This window comes from Loxodonta africana, chromosome 7 (genome assembly GCF_030014295.1).
Source record: "Loxodonta africana isolate mLoxAfr1 chromosome 7, mLoxAfr1.hap2, whole genome shotgun sequence".
NCBI classification, from domain to species: domain Eukaryota; kingdom Metazoa; phylum Chordata; class Mammalia; order Proboscidea; family Elephantidae; genus Loxodonta; species Loxodonta africana.
The window spans coordinates 34,942,698-34,961,051 of record NC_087348.1 but is presented as its reverse complement, the minus strand read 5'-3'; the positions used below and the strand labels follow the sequence as shown (position 1 = coordinate 34,961,051).

At 40.4% G+C, this 18,354-nt stretch overlaps 1 protein-coding gene across 1 annotated transcript; it reads right to left on the bottom strand.

The window, feature by feature from the left end:
- Positions 1 to 10,552: 10,552 nt before the first annotated feature.
- Positions 10,553 to 11,569, bottom strand: LOC100663522 (olfactory receptor 4S2-like). The gene has a single exon (XM_003412094.3). It carries the CDS (start codon positions 11,567 to 11,569, stop codon positions 10,553 to 10,555), a length of 1,017 nt encoding a protein of 338 aa, XP_003412142.2.
- Positions 11,570 to 18,354: the final 6,785 nt, after the last annotated feature.

Sequence of the window (18,354 nt, the reverse complement as noted above, 5' to 3'; positions counted from 1 at the left end):
GGGATCGTACAGCATTTGTCCTTTTGTGGCTAACTTCGCTCAGCATGTTTGCAAGGTTTATCTGTGTTGTAGCATGTATCAGGACTTCATTTCTGTTTATGGCTGAGTAGTATTCCATTGAAATGTTTACCTGACTATTAAAACCAAAAACCAAACTGGTTGCCATCAAGTTGATTCTGACTCATAGTGACCCTGCAGGACAGAGTAGAACTACCCCATACAGTTTCCAAGGAGAGCCTGGTGGATTTGAACTGCCAATTTTTCGGTTAGGAGCTGAGCTCTTAACCACTGTACCAACAGGGCTCCAACCTTACTATACCATCCTCAGAATGGAGTCACTTGTGCTGAGCCCTATGTCAATAAACTGGAACCTAAGTTTCTATTTCTTCTAAATGCCTAACCTTCCTAGGAGCCAAAAGCCATGTCAACCAATTGACTCTCATGGAAACGGAAACCTACGCTAGTCAGTCAGGACTTGCTTGCTCAGTTTAGCCTGGTTCAAAATTTTCCCTTAATCCCAAAGAAGGAAAGAAAATTCCTGCTAGCCAATCTGAACCTTGTCCAGTATCCATCCTTGTTTCTGTGTATCTGCTGTCACAAAAGCCCTTCTGCTTGTTCTGGACCTTCAGAACTCTTGTCTGACTTTCAGACCAGATGTTCTCTGGTTCATGAACTGAGAAATAAAGCTTACAAGTTCATACACTAATATTGTGAAAATCTTATTTTTAACAGTCTGAGTATACCATATTTTGTTTATCCATTCTTCTGTTGATGGGTCAACTTAGGTTTTTATTGATCACCTACTATGGGCTGGAAATGGGCCCTAGGTATGTACATTTGTGAACAAAACAGACACGATCCCTGTTCTTGTGGAACCTAACAGCCTATGGGAGAGACAGATAGTTCAAAAGGAAGCAAACCTGTATCATCTGACTCACTGTGGTTAAAGGGAGAAGTCAACGCTGGAGAGGGTAGGAGGAGGGGAAGAAAGAACAGAATGTGCCCAGACCCTGAGGCAGGACTGAGTTTGGCAAGTCTGAAGAACAGTAAGAAGACGAGGTCTCTGAAGCATAGCTGGTGAGGGAGCTAAGAGCACAATAAGCTGGAGAAGTAGGCAGGGGTCCATCTTGTAGGGCTTTGTAAGCGTGGTAAGGAGACCGGGTGTTGTTACTCTATGAGCAACAGAAGCCATCAGAGTTTGTCGACTGCACTGGTCACCTTGGAGAGTGGGTTGTAGGAGGGAAATTGGAAGCACAGAAGCCTGTTAGAGGCATTAGTTTAGAAATGGTCTAGGAAGTGGACGTGGTAGCTTGGGTGAGGGTAGAAGCAGAGAAGATGGAGAGAAATGGGTGACTTTGAGATATAAAGGTGGGCTTAGGGCACTCCCTTCCCTCTTTCCCCCTCTCCCCCCCATTGACTGTGGTCAAGGCCATGGGATTTGCTTTGGCTGATGAATGTGGGGAGAAGTGAAAGTACTAGTTTCAAATCTGGGCCACAGAGACCTTGCTTGTTTCTGCTGCACCATCTTGTACTTCGGCCATTGCTATAAAAAGAGCCTCCTCTGGGCAGCTGCTGCCCTGCAGCCTGGACTCCAGAATAGACACATGTGGAGCAGAGCTGCCCCAGTCATGTCCTACTGGACTCCAGCTTGAAACAGAGTTACCTGACCAAGCCCTGTCTAGGTTAGCTGGCCCCTAGCTGACCTGTACGTTCATGAGAATATGACTTTGGAGTGGTTTGTTATGCACCATTTTTTTTACATGAAGAATAATAATGGTTTATTTCAAGAATTTGTGGTAAATGTAGCATTTAAAACAAATCAATGTACTTAGCCACATTAACAATAAAATTGTCACATGATTATCTCAGTAATTACAGGGAAGGCATAGGTTGAAATTCAATTTCCCATTCAGTGCAAAAAAACTCATAGCAAATTTAGAAGGGAACTTCCTAAATTTGATTCCACGCATCAACAATAAAACATACATCAAATACAGTGTTTAATGGCAAAGTGTTCAGAGATCCCCCCCCTCCCATTGCAAGACCTGTAATAAGTCAAGGATGCTCACTTTTACCACTGGGTATATTCTAATATTGAGTAAATCTTCAGGAAAGAAAGAAGTGTGAATATAGAAAAATAGAAGTTCAGAAGGAAGAGACTCAGGTGTTAGGCACCATTTTTTGGCAGTACCTATCCAACACAGTTTTTTTCACAAGCTGGGCTCTTAGTCATCCCACTAAACAATAGATGATTTGGTTTAAATAGTAAATTTCCTAACATATGCAATCCTAAATAGAATCTGGGGGTATTTATTGTGTGAGATACAACAGTAAGAAAAATTTTCCTACCCCTCTGTTCTAGAGGGAGGCATTGGTGATTCAGGTAGATTCTTGCCTTCCATGCAGGAGACCCGGGTTTGACATCCAACCAATACACCTCACGTGCAGCCACCATCCATCTGACAGCGAAGGCTTGTGGGTTGCTATAATGTGAACAGGTTTCAGTGAAGCCTCCAGACTAAGAAGAAATGCCTGGTGATCTACTTAAAAAAATCAGCCAACAAAATCCTTATGGATCACAGCAGTCCAATCTACACCTGATCATGGAGATGGTGCAGGACCGGGCAGTATTTCGTTCCACTGTGCACATGGCTGCCATGAGTCAAGGGCTGACTTGAAGGCAGCTAACAACAATAATATTTTCTAATCTCCCAGTGATTATAGGATACTTGTTAAAACCAAACCTGTTGCCGTCGAGTAGATTCTGACTCATGGCGGCCCTACACAACAGAGTAGAACTGCCCCATAGTAGAGCAGTGGATTTGAGCTGCTGACTTTTTGGGTAGCAGCCATAGCTCTTAACTACTACAGCACCAGGGTTTCCAACTTGTTAAAGAAGAAAGTAATTAAAATTTTTGCACATTTTTCTTCTTTGCCTCAAAAAAACCTCACTACAACATATTTTTAAATATGTTTGTCAAGTTTACAAAGTTCTTTAATATGAGTGTGAACCAAGGCTGTTTTTTGGGCACTTATCATTACAAGCCGTTGGTTAAAAATGAAAGTTATGGTTTTGGAATTTGGATTCCTATCTGTAAAACTGTGGGAAACAAGGGACCACCTTCTTGTTCTTGGTTTTGTGATGCCTGCCAGGGCCGAAGGCCTAGTTGGCATCTGGAGAGCAGATGGAGGGAGCTGGGAAGTAAAGAATGTTTAGGACCCGCTCTCAAATGTTCTGACTTCCCTTCTGTGCTGAACATGGAAGATCTCTGGGGGCTCTGAGAATAGACACGAGATCCTGGGCTTTCCTGTCAGAGCCTATCAAAATCATTTTCCTGCAGGTTTTGAGCACCGCAGTCAGCTGGGAGCAGTGGTTTCAGATGCTGCCACTAGATGGCGGTGGAGGACTGGGTTGAGGACGCAATCCTTGGTTTGACTGTGAAAAAGAAATGGAGGAAAATAGGCTTGAAGCAGGAGCTAGGAGGTAAATAGGGAAACCCTAATAGGGCCAAGGCGGTGCCCTTGCTATCAATTGGTGGCTTTTTCCTTATAATATTATGTAATATGTTTATGGTAAACGTTTTAGGAAATCAGATAAGAAAAAGAAGAAAAAAAATTCCATGTGGTTGCCAGTCAACAAGGTGGCTTCCAATGATCTCTGCCTCCTATATTCACACCCTTGTTTAGCTCTGGCTCACATTGCAGCAGTGTTGGTCTTCACCATAAATAGAATACAGCAGAAGTGATGGTATGTTACTTCTGAGATTAGGTTATAAAAGATACTGTGGCTCTGTGTTGGTTTCTCTCTCAGATGGTTTGCTCTGGGAGAAGCCAGCTACCATGTCGTGAGCAGCCCTATGGAGAAACTGACAAGGTGAGGAAATAAACCTCCTGCCAACAGTTATGTGAGAGAGCTCTGAAACAGATTTTGCAACCTCAGACAAGCCTTTGGATGACAGCAGCCCTTATAAGATACTGGGCGAGAACCACCCAACTGAGCTGCTCCCAATTCCTGACCCTCAGAAACTGTGTGAAATAATAAATGTTCCTCTTTCAAGCTGCTACTTTTTTAGGATAATTTGTTATACAACAATGTTGTTGTTAGGTGCTGTTGAGTCGGTTGTGACTCATAGCAACTCTATGTAAAACAGAACAAACACTGCCCGGTCCTGTTCCATCCTCACAATCATTGCTGACCCTCTACCAAGTATGATGTCCTTTTCCAGGGACTGGTCCCTCCTGATAACATGTCCAAAGTATGAGAGATGAAGTCTCACTATCCTTGCTTCTAAGGAGCATTCTGACCGTACTTCTTCCGAGACAGATTTGTTCATTCTTCTGGCAGTCCATGGTATGTTCAATATTCTTCGCCAACATCATAATTCAAAGTCGTCTACTATTCTTCGTTCTTATTTATTGTTCAGCTTTTGCATACATATGAGATGATTGAAAACACCATGACTTGGGTCAGGTGTACCTTAGTCCTTAAAGTGACATCTTTGTTTTTAAACACTTTAAAGAGGCATCTTGCCCCAGATTTGCCCAATGCAATGCGTTGTTTGATTTCTGGACTGCTGCTTCCATGGGGGTTGATTGTGGATCCAAGCAAAGTGAAATCCTTGACAACTTCAACATTTTCTCACAGCAATAGATAACTAATATAGGCTAATAATCCCACTAGATAGGTAGTACCACTCTTAAAATTTTTGATATAAGTACTTTTATGTGTATATATTCTGACTCATAGAGATCCTATAGGACAGAGTAGAACTGCCCCATAGAGTTTCCAAGGAGTGCCTGGTGGATTCAAACTGCTCACCTTTTGGTTAGCAGCCATAGCACTTAACCACTATGCCACCAGGGTTTCCATATATATATATATATATATATATATATATATATATATATATATATATATATATATATATATATATATATATATATATATATAGTATATAAAACCCATTGTTGTCAAGTCAATTCCGACTCATAGTGACCCTATAGGACAAAGTAGAACTGTTCCATAGAGTTTCCAAGGAGCGCCTCGTGGATTTGAACTGCTGACCTTTTGGTTAGCACAGGTAACTCTTAACCACTACACCACTAGGGTTTCCATATATATATATATACCAATTCTGTGCTTTGTTCCTGTCTACCCTACCTGGCCCAGTGGGCACACATGAGCTTGCATAATTCTAGAACCTTTGGGTGGGAGGGAAAAAGCATGGCTATTCTTGGAATCTTTGGAAGGCCACCATGGACAAGAGGGAACAGATGTATCTCATGTGGCCCCAGAGGCAGACCTGTGAGTGGCAGTGATTTAACAGCAAATTACAGTAATCTCTCTCAGCCCTGCAATATCCTTATCAGAAAAAACTGGAGATAATTAAGTAAAACCTGCAAAAGCCGGAACCTGTGTAAGGCAGAAACCTGTCAGGGAGGAAAAACTAAAATAGAGAGCGATAGAGAAGTGGTAAGATTACACCCTGTCAAAGGTGGAAAGCTTCTGAGACCTTTGAAAAACAAGGCACTCCCGCTGAGTTTCAGCTCTCACAGATTTCACTGGAGTATCTTGCCAAAGCCACTCAGCTAACAAATAGCAAACCTGGAAATTAAACTCTGGTCTATATGGCTCAAAAGTCATGGCTCTCTCCGCTACTCCATGCCAGCCTTGGACTCAGCTTTTGGACGTTGACATTCCAGCCAGCTTAGGGTAAATGAGCAGGGAACCAGAGACATGGCACAGCATGGGAGCGGGGGAGCAGCGACACTGGGATCTGAAAAAGGGGCATAGGGTGGGGGCGTGGGAAAAGAAATGCAAAAGATGTGAGGTCCCCTTTAAGAAGTGGGGGGGCTGGTCGGGAGATGGTATGTGGAGTGTGAAAGCGTTAGGCTTTGGAGACAGGTGGACTTGGTTTGTATCCTAGCTGACCACCTACTAGTTGATACTACAGACAAGCCACTCTACATCTTTGAGCCTGTAGTTCTTCATCTGCAAAATGAGAATAATAATAGTGTTTACAAACAGTTTTAGATGATGAGTACAAGAAATGGAGATGAACTGCTAGCTGCTTCTTCATATAGGCAGAGGCAGAACGTTTCCTTGGAGCAGATGTCTTCGATCTGAGAAGTTAACTGAATGCCTTGCTTAATAATGCAGATGTAGGAGGGTGTTGTTGTGTGCCATCAAATGGATTCTGACTCATAGCGATCCTAGAGTAGAAGTGCCCCATGGAGTTTCCTAGGCTGTAATCTTTATAGAAGCAGTGTGCCAGGTATTTTCTCCAGCGGAGCAGTCAGTGGGTTTGAACCACCTACCTTTTGGTTAGCAGCCGAGCGCTTAACAGTTATGCCAACAGGACTCCTTCGTGGGGAGTGTAGGCACCTATTATGTGTTTCTTGAGGATCAGCAAAAGGTGCCTCTCTTGGTATGTACAATTTTCATAAAGGACAAGGGGCTTTCTGGGACCCTTACTTTTTTGTCTCTGAGATGTGAAATTAAGGAAATCTGTTTTGGTGGTTCGATGTGACATTGGCCATGGTTTTTGGCTCACAGTACGGTTACGGTAAGTCTGGAAGATCAAGTCCTGGCTCATCAGTGACTTGCACATTTAGTGGGCACCTGTTCTCCCAGCGTCAGCTCAGGCCTCTAATTACCTGCCTGAAACTCCTGGGAATCTCAAGGAAATAGAAGAAATTCTCAGCCAGCCCTGAAGAACCCCCAAGAGGTGACATTAATTTGCTCGTTTGCAAACTTTTCCTAAATCTTTGCCTCAGCTCCTTAGGGTATAATTAGTTGCCAAAGGTTGTCACTGTGCCATGAAGCCTGGGTGCTTTGGCCCTAGAAAGCAGAGGACTGGCTGATTATCCAATACACAGAATGGAGACTTAATTGGCTCATTTTCTCCCCTTGAAGATTGCTGTAACAGCATAGAACTTTTTCTACTACATTCAAAGGGACCAATATCTGAATTGTGGAGGGTGGGTGGACATAGCTGAATACACAGACTCAATCAACAAGTGTTTCTTCTTCTTTACATCTATGGTATTTTATTAAGCATATTGTTTTGCAACTTGCTTTTTTCACTTAGCAATGTATTTTGGAGCTCTTTCAATGTCAGTATATGTAGATCTACCCCATTCTTTTAACGGTTTCATAGGATTTCATTATGTACTTGTCCCATAATGTATTTGGGTATGTACATGTGTGTGTATATATATTTTTGTGATCTCAGGATTGAACTAATTCTTTTCTTTGTTTTATCACTGATTTGTGTAAGGCCCTGTCTTGTTTTTCTTTTATCTTCGGTCTTTACCCCCATCCCTTCCAAATAAGCATTGGTTTATTGCACTTACATGAAAAAAATTTAATATTATAAACTATGCTTTATATTGTAGCAATACTGCAGCGTCTATCTTGTATGTGTCTCGCTAAGCCCACTTGCAATATTTCTCTAGGAGAGGTAGCCAGAAGGAAAATTCCTGGGTTATAGGGATGCACATATTGTATTTTAAAGAGGGAGGTCAAATTGCCCCACAGAAAAGCTAAACCAACTGAGTTAAGTAAGACTAGGTCATGGGAACAGAGCATCCGCAAAACTTCAAGGGCTTAACCAACTGATGTGTATTCCTTGCTCAGGTGACAGTTCCGGGCAGTGTCAGGTTGGTGGGTAGCTCTTCTCTACCCTGTCACTTAGGGACATCTACTAAGTGCTCAGCATTATCTGCATCCAGGCAATGGAAGAGGCAAGAGCATGGAGTACATGCATGGGAAGCGGGTCAAAGGTTGGATTCCCTAGGAAACACCTCTGAGATGAAGATTTGTATGAAAAAAATTATTGGGAAGGGCTCTCAAGATGAACATTTGGGAAGGAGTAAAGGAATCAGAATTAGGCAAAGGGAGACATTGAATTGTATTACAGTTACGGCAAAGGTCTTAGATGATCTCATGGGGAGCTCTGGAGCTAGATGGCCCTTTAGAGTTGTCCCAAACTGAGGCAAGAGGTCCAGGCCTTTTTACCACCACATTGATCAATCATTGGATGTCCCTATGGAGGAAGAGGGTGTGATACTGGGCAAGACTATTTAAAAAAAAGTTCCAAAGACAATTTCTGGGGACGAGTCAACTGTAAGCTTTCAGCAACTGTCACACCTGGCACTTGGAATTAGCACCTCAGTCCTGAAGGGAGATCTTGAAGATGCACCACTAAGACCACTACAAACCCTTTGCTTGACTCAGATATCCCTAAGTGTGCATGTTTTCTTTGATTCTGATTCTAGTGTAGCTTCTTCTGTAATATTAAGATAGAAGATTCCCATCTATGAATAATTTAAAAAGAATTATGTGAGAGAAACCCCAAAACCTCCAGCTGAATTCTTTACATGAGAGTTTGGAAGTCTGGAGTTGTCAAGTTAATGATAACAACAATAAGGACTTCATGAATGCAACTCCTTACCATTGACAAAATGGTTTCAAACCCACTTCTATCTCATTTGATCTTCTCTATTATTATTATTTTTATTACTATGGGAGATTGTAGGAAAAGTAGCTTTATTCTCATTTAAAAACAGAAAACAGATGAGGCAAAGGATAATGACATCAGCTTCAGTATTTGTCTTTGGTGTCACCCCTTTATTAGAATATATGTGCTTGATAAACCATACCATGTTCCAACTATTGCTCAGACAGATGCAATAGTACTATGTATTATGAAAGACTGTGTTTCATAATATTTTTCTGTGTTGCTGTTAGGTGCTGTTGAGTCGGTTCCAACTCATAGCAACCCTATGCACAACAGAATGAAACCCTGCCCGGTCCTGAGCCATCCTTATAATCATTGTTATGCTTGAGCTCATTGTTGCAGCCACTGTGTCAATCCACCTCCTTGAGGGTCTTCCTCTTTTCTGTTGACTCTGTACTCTGCCAAGCATGATGTCCTTCTCCAGGGACTGATCCCTCCTGACAACATGTCCAAAGTATGTAAGGCGCAGTCTTGCCATCCTTGCCTCTAAGGAGCAATCTGGTTGTACTTCTTCCAAGACAGATTTGTTTGTTCTTTTGGCAGCTCATGGTATATTCAATATTCTTCGCCAACACCACAATTCAAAGGCGTCAATTCTTCTTCGGTCTTCCTTTTTCACTGTCCAGCTTTCACATGCATATGATGTGATTGAAAATACCATGGCTTGGGTCAGGCGCATCTTAGTCTTCAAGATGACATCTTTGCTCTTCAACACTTTAAAGAGGTCTTTCACAGCAGATTTACCCAATGCAATGCGTCTTTTGATTTCTTGACTGCTGCTTCCGTGGGTGTTGATTGTGGATCCAAGTAAAATGAAATCCTTGGCAACTTCAATTTTTTCTCCATTTATCATGATGTTGCTCATGGGTCCAGTTGTGAGGATTTTTGTTTTCTTTATGTTGAGGTGCAATCCATACTGAAGACTATGGTCTTTGATCTTCATTAGTAAGTGCTTCAAGTCCTCTTCACTTTCAGCAAGCAAGGTTGTGTCCTCTGCATAACGCAGGTTGTTAATGAGCCTTCCTCCAATCCTGATGCCTCTTCTTCTTCGTATAGTCCAGCTTCTTGGATTATTTGCTTAGCATACAGATTGAATAGATATGGTGAAAGAATACAACCCTGATGCACACCTTTCCTGACTTTAAACCAATCAGTATCCCCTTGTTCTGTCTGAACAACTGCCTCTCGATCTACATAAAGGTTCCCCAGGAGCACAATTAAGTGTTCCGGAATTCCCATTCTTTGCAATGTTATCGTTAATTTGTTATGATCCACACAGTCAAATGCCTTTGCATAGTCAATAAAACACAGGTAAACATCCTTCTGGTATTCACTGTTTTCAGCCAGGATCCATCTGACATCAGCAATATCTCTGGTTCCACATCATTTTCTGATACTGGCTTGAATTTCTGGCAGTTCCCTGTTGATATACTGCTGCAGCTGGTTTTGAATGATTTTCAGCAAAATTTTGCTTGTGTGTGATATTAATGATATTGTTCTATGATTTCCACATTCGGTTGGGGCACCTTTCTTGGGAATAGGCATAAATGTGGATCTCTTCCAGTCAGTTGGCCCGGAAGCTGTCTTCCATATTTCTTGGCATAGATGAGTGAGCACCTCCAGCGCTGCATCTGTTTGTTGAAACACCTCAATTGATATTCCATCAGTTCCTGGAGCCTTGTTTTTTGCCAATGCCTTCAGAGCAGCTTGGACTTCTTCCTTCAGTACCATCGGTTCTTGATCATATGCCACCTCTTGAAATGGTTGAACATCGACTAATTCTTTTTGGTGTAATGACTCTGTATTCCTTCCATCTTCTTTTGATGCTTCCGGCATCGTTTAACAGACTGTGTTTCATAATATTTTTCTGTACAAACATTTGTTTCCCTCAGTGCACCCGGAAGGGAGTATCTCTTTGCCTAAAGTCAAACTATTAGCAATGTGCAGAGTAGGCCCTCAAAACTAGATTTTTAGACTCCAAATCCAGGTCTCTTTATGCTACATTATACAGTTTCTTTGTGTAATAGGGCTTAAGGGACATGGACTGACTTATTCCCAGCAACACTTTTGGAAACTCGTACAGTGGAGGCTGCACCAGTCCCATCAGTCTTCACATCAGGATTTTTCCTATTTTTGCCCAATGATTTCTTGATCCACAATCTCTTCATGGCATTTTTCACCTCCATGTTTCTCAATGTGTAGATCAGAGGGTTCAGCATGGGTGTGATGATGGTGTAAAACACAGCCACCATCTTGTCCTCAGTAAAAGTGGTGGAAGGCCTTAGGTAGATGAAGATACAGGGGATAAAAAGCAATATCACCACAGTGATGTGAGAAGCACATGTGGACAGGGCCTTGCGCCTCCCCTCTGATGAGCGAGTCTTAAAGGAAAGCAAAATAATAGTGTAAGAGCCCACAAGGATGACAAAAGAGCTCAGAGAAATCATGCCACTGTTGGCTACCACTATAAGCCCCACCACGTATGTATCTGCACAAGCCAGCTTCAGTAGTGGATGGACATCACAGAAGTAGTGGTCAATCAGGTTGGGGCCACAGAATGGCAGTTGTACAGTAAGGATGGTCTGGATAAAGGAATGCACAAAACCTCCCAACCAACAGGTCACCACCAGCATGGAGCAGACCTTCCAGTCCATGATGGTTGTATAGAGTAGAGGTTTACAGATGGCCACATACCTGTCATAGGCCATCACTGTGAGGGTAAAGATCTCTGTACAGCCAAATAAATGAACACAAAAAAGCTGGATCATACAACCAACAAAAGAGATGTTTTTGACCTTGGCTTGAAAGTCAATAATCAACTTGGGGGCTGTAACAGAGGAATAGCAGATGTCGACAAAGGATAGAAAGCTAAGGAAGAAGTACATTGGAGAATTGAGATTTGGGCTTCTTTGGATAGTTATTATAATGAGAAAATTTCCAGTCATGAGAATAATATAACAGAGTAAGAATAAAAAGAAACATAGTTGTTGCACGTCCTCGTTTTGGGAAAGACCTGTGAGGATAAATTCTGTAACATTATTTTCCATGGAATCTGGGCAGTTTACAAGAGAGAAACACAGTGTGACTTTACCTGTAGGGGAAAAAATATAAAAGACAATTAGGTTTGGGCACATGCTACCATAACATTATTATTTTTTTCTTAACAACTATTCGCAAAATATCTCACTTAAGGTGTTGGTTTGGAGAAGGTCTATTTCTTAAAACTGAGAGGAGGGAGGGGAGGAGAAAGAGGGGGAGTAGAAGTGGGAGTGGGAAAGGGAGAGCGAAGGTGAGTAGAAGACAGGAGAGGATATTAAAATTTGATGGGATTTAAACAGAGTTAGGGTTGCAGTCTGGGCTCCCCATTTACGCATCAGTTGCCTGAATCACAGTTGCCCCAGAATTTAAATTAAACCCCTTAAATTGTGGAAACCCTGGCGGCATAGTGGTTAAAAGCTATGGCTGCTAACCAAAAGGTCGACAGTTTGAATCCACCAGGTGCTCCTTGGAAACCCTATGGGGCAGTTCTACTCTGTCCTGTAGGGTCGCTATGAGTCGGAATTGACTTGACGGCAGTGGGTTTGGTTTTCGGTTTTATTAAGTTGAGGCTTCAAGTGATAATCTCTACTCTCTTTACCTCAGGATGCTTTTCATCTATCTTCCAGTTGATGTAGGGTACCTAAATAAATACACACACACCCACTCACACCCACACCCACACCACATTTGTGATCATAAGTATATGAGTCTTCAAATGTACAACTTTGAGTTATACCCAAGACACATCTTGCCTCCTATGTGGCTTTTTGACCTTCCAAATTATTGACAGACTTACTGGCCATGTGGTTTATTAAATTATCACAAGACTTCACTCTTTGCCATTCCTTATATGTCTAAAAGTTGGGGAAAATGCATTTTCCTTCACAAAAAGGAACTACCATTTATAAGATGATCAAGACTTCAATCCTAGTCGACATCAGTTGCTATAGGATGTGGAGAGAATATTAACTGTGGCCAGGGTTTAGATCTGCCTCTGACAATGGCTAATTGTGTGATCCGAAGAAAGTTCCATAACTTCACTGATACTCAGTTTCTTTGCCCATTGGGTTGGACTCTTCAGGAAAATCAAGGTCTCCTCTAGCTTTAACATTGTATACAGTACCATGAAATGTGGGATGATCTTTTCAATATAATGAGTCATTGTCATTGAATGTAGTTTATTCATTCTCTTTTTATCCTTCTGGATTGAGAGATGTGTGGAGGTGGGAACAATGCCCATCTTTATCTTTATATTGACTGTGAACAAATGCTGCTTATGGTAGTCTGCCAAGTCATTTAAACTTTCTAATCCTCGGTTTATTCTCCTTTCAAATGGAAATGGTATTGACTACTTCAGAAAAAATATAGAGGTCATTTTAAATGCTGGAACTACCTCAACATACAATAAGTCCCCAATAAATTATGTCTTTCTATTTTCCACTACGGTACAAATATTTAAAAGCAAAATTTATTATGAAAAATTAAAAAAAAAAAACAACATTATAGAAAATAGTATAAGGTCCCTAGGTGGCACAAATGGCTTGTACTTGGCTGATAACATAAAGGTTGGTGGTTTGAACCTACCCAGTAGTACTGTAGAAGAAAAGGCCTGGTGATCTGCTTTCTTTAAGATTATAGCCAAGAAAATCCTATGGAGCAGCTCTACTCTGTGACACATACTTAAGATTGTCATGAGCTGGAATTGACTCAAGGGCAACTAACAAGAACAAGAATAAGAGTAAGAGTAAGAACAAGGCAATATTATTATGAACTTTCATATATCTGATTCTCAGATTAAAAATGATTGGTTTTGCTACACTTGCTTTGTCTATTCCTATTTTCATTTTTTTTTGTAAAGAAAATCTTTGTCATTACGTCATTTTACCCTTTATATGCTTCAGTATCAATATCTCTAAAAACAAAGGATATTCTTACATGAACACGAAGTCACAATCGTATATAATAAAATTACCAGTAATTTCTTGAGACCAACTAATTCCTGGTCTACAAGAAGTATGTTTAGTTCTCATCTCTATTTATAGTGCTTAGTTGATTGTCTACTGAGTCAGCAGAGCGGACAGTATAAGGAACTGAATTTTAGATTTTATTTAAATTTATATTAACGCAATGTAAAATATTTTGAAATAATAAAATTTTGGATATATTGGGTTAAATAAAATATGTTCTTAAAATTAAGCACAGCTGTTTCTTTTACTTTTTTATGTGACTTCTGAAGCTCATGAAAACCCAGAAAGGCAAATTAACTTTATTCACATTACATAGCTCATCACTGGTAGAGCATAGGTTCATCACTGATGTATTCTTTTACCCTGTGCTACACTATATCGTATAAATGTACAATTTCCACTAGCCTTTTAAAAATATTAAAAATAGTTTTGGGATCCTCTTTATTGTTCTAGGGTCTCTGGGACAGAAACTTCTACTTTAACTACTAAGATAAAATATGCCTTAGTCAGAAGACAGACACCAATTCTTCCGTTTAGTGGTGTCCTGACTGCAGAAGGAGATAACTATGCCCCTGAAAGACCCACTGGTCTCATAACCAAACAGTAATTTATGGTATAGGAGTCCATGTATGGTGCAAATGGGTCAGTACTTGACTACTAGCCAAAAGTTTGGCAGTTTGAACCCACCCAGAGGTGCCTCTGGAGACAGACCTGGCAATCTGCTTCTAAAAGGTCACAGCTTTGAAAACCGTATGGAGTGGTTCTACTCTGTACACATGGGGTTGCCATGAGTTGAAATCGACTCGATGGCAACTAACAACAACAATTTATGCTATAGGATGGGCAGAGTCTAAGGAAGTGTTTCAGACTAGAGAACAGGTTCCAACTCTGCCATTTCTCCTGCCAGAGCCTAGGGCTCAGTAGGATCCTTCACCTCACCCTCTCTCCCCCAACTATCCACCTGCCATATCATGCTAGGACTGGGCATGGATTCTTCCACATTCTAGAAAGCATTAGTTGCTTCTAAAAATTTTATTGTGGTGAAATATATATTATAAAACATTTGTCACTGCAACAACTTTTACATGTACAATTCAGTGACATTAATTATGTTCACCATGTTGTGCAACTAACACCAGTTTCCAAAATTTTTCATCACCCCAAAGAGAAACTCGGTACCTTGTAAGCAGTAATACCCCATTTCCCTGTCCACCCATCCCTGGTAACCACTAATCCCCATACCAACTCTATTTATTCATATTTTACAGACGAGTACAGATAAACTTTGGTCTCTATGCATTTACCTATTGTTGATATTTCATATAAGTGGGGTCATAACAATATTTGTCCTTTTTTATCTGACTTATTTCACTCAGCATAATTTTTCAAGGTTCATCCATGTCATAGCGTGTATGAAGATTTCATGTGTCTTTACGGCTGAGTAATATTCCGTTGTATGCATACACCACATTTTATTTATCCATTCATTTGTTCATGAACACTTGAATTGTTTCTATCTTATGGCTGTTGTGGATAACGCTGCATTGAACATTGGCGTACAAGCATCTGTTTGTGTCCTTGCCTTCAAGTCTGTTGGGCATATAAGGCATTAGTATCTTTTAACCTGTAGTTGGATATGGTATGGCAGCAGGCAAAATATTGTGAAAGAGGCCTCTGATTTTACCAAATGCTAGCATCCAATGCCTTGATCAAATTTCAAATCTTTGAAAAAATTTAATTGTCAGCAGACATTTCCAGAATAGGCGGCTTTCCAAAAGTCTGCTGTGGGGGCATTTCCTGACACTCTTAGGTACCCTCTGTTTATTTCTGTTGTAATACTTAAAATCACTGTTCTTCAGATTACATGTGTGTCTTCCTGATAGACTGTGTTGTTAAATGCAGAGACTACTCCTATTTTTACGGATCCCTAGCACCTGAAAATGGGCCTAGCACATATTAGGTGCTCAGGAAACTTTGCAGGAGGGAGGAATGGAAGAGAGGGAGAGAGGGAAGAAAAGTTCCCACTTTATAAATCTTTCTAGATGGCTTGGTTTTAGAACTATCTATTGTCTAGTAAAGAATATTGGTTAAGAGCATAAATTCTGGTCAGATGGAACTAGATTTTCACTCCCTGGTCCCACCATTTACCAGCTGTGTGGCTTTAATCAAGTTATTTTCCTTTTTAATCGTTTTTCTCATTTGTAAGCTATGAATAAATAGAGTTCCTATGAGGATTAAACTAACTAATGTGTAGAAAACTTAATACAGCGTCTGGTCCATAAGAAGTACTTATGAAATTTTAGTCATTTTTACTTGTATTCTGCATGTCATAAAGGTGGGAAATATAATGCAAAGAAGAAAGATGGTGAAAGTGAATCCACTTACTGGGAGAGAATGGAAATCTTGCCATCATTTTCCTACTTCTGGATTCTGTGTTTCCCCTACCCAGCTATGACCCCTCTAAACACTAGTCCTATTCCAATGGTTTTGTGTTTCTGTAGGTATGTTGCTTTGAAAAAATTATCTGCCCCCCATTTATTCCTAACTTAGAATTGCTCCTTAGGACACAGAATAAAAGGCTATATTTATTGAAGTCTGACACAAAGCTAACTCTTACAATGTTAAGTTCTAGGTAGGTGCTCAGTAAACAGTGAGGACAGAGGGTAAGTACAATAGGAATATATGTCTTTGGGGCCATTCTGGAGTTAACTTACTCTCTCCCTGAGATCCAGCGTTGTCCCTCAGCTCAGTACGAATGCAGCCAAGAGTCCTGGTCAAAAGCTCTTTTGCATCCAAATTCTATAGCTTGAGAAGGAGAAAGAAAAGTCCGCTGATACCCAGAGGATGCTGCATTTTGTTCCTGCCCTATGAGCTCCCATGAGCCTTCTAAGTTGCTTCCCCTGTTGAAAGTTCTTGCCAAAGATGCAAGTAACTTTCCCCACTGCATTGGTCAAGTGTGGGGGCCCGCTTGGGAGATGGCTTTCCAGAAGGAATTCTCTTGCTTTCTTGCTTTTTGTGGTCTCTGGGGGCTTATCACTCTGAGTTTCCTGCCTGATACAGTCCTATAATCTAACAACAATGTATATGATTTACAAACCACTTCCTATGTGTCCTGCACTGTGATAAGCGGTTTTATGTATTCTGTGATTTGTTTTTAGGGTCTCAGTTGAATTGAATTGGATTAATCATAATCCTTATTTCAACAACCACTATCATCATTGCTGCATTCATGATCTACTTGGTTTTAACTGATCAGTTAAATGTATAAATGAATATCTGTAAACAAGTATCTAATCTAAGAATTAGACATTATGGACTCCTTACATCTACCTCAGCGTGTCTTCCCTAGCCAATCCTATTGTTTCCTCTGGAATGCCAAGAGGTAGTTATATACTAAATATGGTGTATTTTACTATGTTTTAAATTTACGATTTGCTGAGGTTGAACATCTTTCATGCATTTACTGGCTATTTGAGTATTTCTTGTGCGAAATCCTTGTTTTTTTTTTAGGTCCATTTTTTATTGGACTACCTATCTTTTCTTACTGGTTATTTTTATATAATTTGGTTTTTATATAATCGATACAAGTTGCTTGTCATACCTATATACCTATAAGCCCATATATCTATATCTACATCAAAAAGAATTGATCAATGTTCAACCATTTCAGGAGGTAGCATATGACCAATAAGTGATGGTACTGAAGGAAGAAGTCTAAGCTGCACTGAAGGCACTGGTGAGAAAAAGCCTCCAGGAACCTTAGCATACCAATTAAAATGTTTCAAGAAATGGATACAGTGCTGGAGGTGCTCACTTGTCTATGCCAGGAATTTGGAAGACAGTTCCCTGGTCAACAGCCTGGAAGAGATCCATATTTACACCCATTCCAAATAAAGGTGACCCAACAGAATGTGGAAATTATTGAACAATATCATTAATGTCACATGTAAGTAAACTTTTGTTGAAGATAATTCAAAAACGGTTGCAGCAATGTATTAACAGAGAACTGCCAGAAATTAAAGTAGGATCCAAGAGAGAATGTAGAATTAGGAGTATCATTGCTGATGTCAGATAGATCTTGGCTCAAAGTAGAAAATACGAGGAAGACGTTTACCTTTTTTGCGTAGTTTATTGACTATGTAAAGGCATTGGACTGTGTGGACCATAACAAATTATGGTTAGCATTGTGAAGAATGGGAATTCCAGAACACTTAATTGTGCTCATGAGGAACCTGTACATAGACCAAGAGGTAGTTGTTTGAAGAGAACAAGAGAATACTGCATGGCTTAAAGTCAGGAAAGGTGTGCGTCAGGGTTGTATCCTTTCACCATACTTATTCAATCTGTATGCTAAGCAAATAATCTGAGAAGCTGGACTATATGAAGAAGAACGTGGCATCAGGGTTGGTGGAATACTCATTAACACCCTGCGATATCCAGATGACACAACCTTGCTTGCTGAAAGCAGACTACAGCCTTCAGTGTGGATTACACCTTAACATAGAGAAAAAAATCCTCACAACTGGACCAGTAAGCGACATCATGATAAATGGAGAAAATATTGAAGTTGTCAAGGATATCATTTTGCTTGGATCTACGATCAATGCCCATGGAAGCAGCAGTCAAGAAATCAAACGACTTTAGCACCGGACAAATCTACTGCAAAAGATCTCTTTAAAGTGTTGAAAAACAAAGATGTCACTTTGAGGAGTAAGGTATGCCTAATCCAAGCCATTGTATTTTCAGTTGCCTCATACGCATATGAAAGTTGGACAATGAATAAGAAAAACCAAAGAAGAATAGATGCTTTTGAATTATGGTGTTGG

Bases quoted from the DNA above. Each gene is read 5' to 3' on its own strand.
- LOC100663522 (XM_003412094.3), bottom strand. From the start codon at position 11,569: ATGGAAAATAATGTTACAGAATTTATCCTCACAGGTCTTTCCCAAAAC.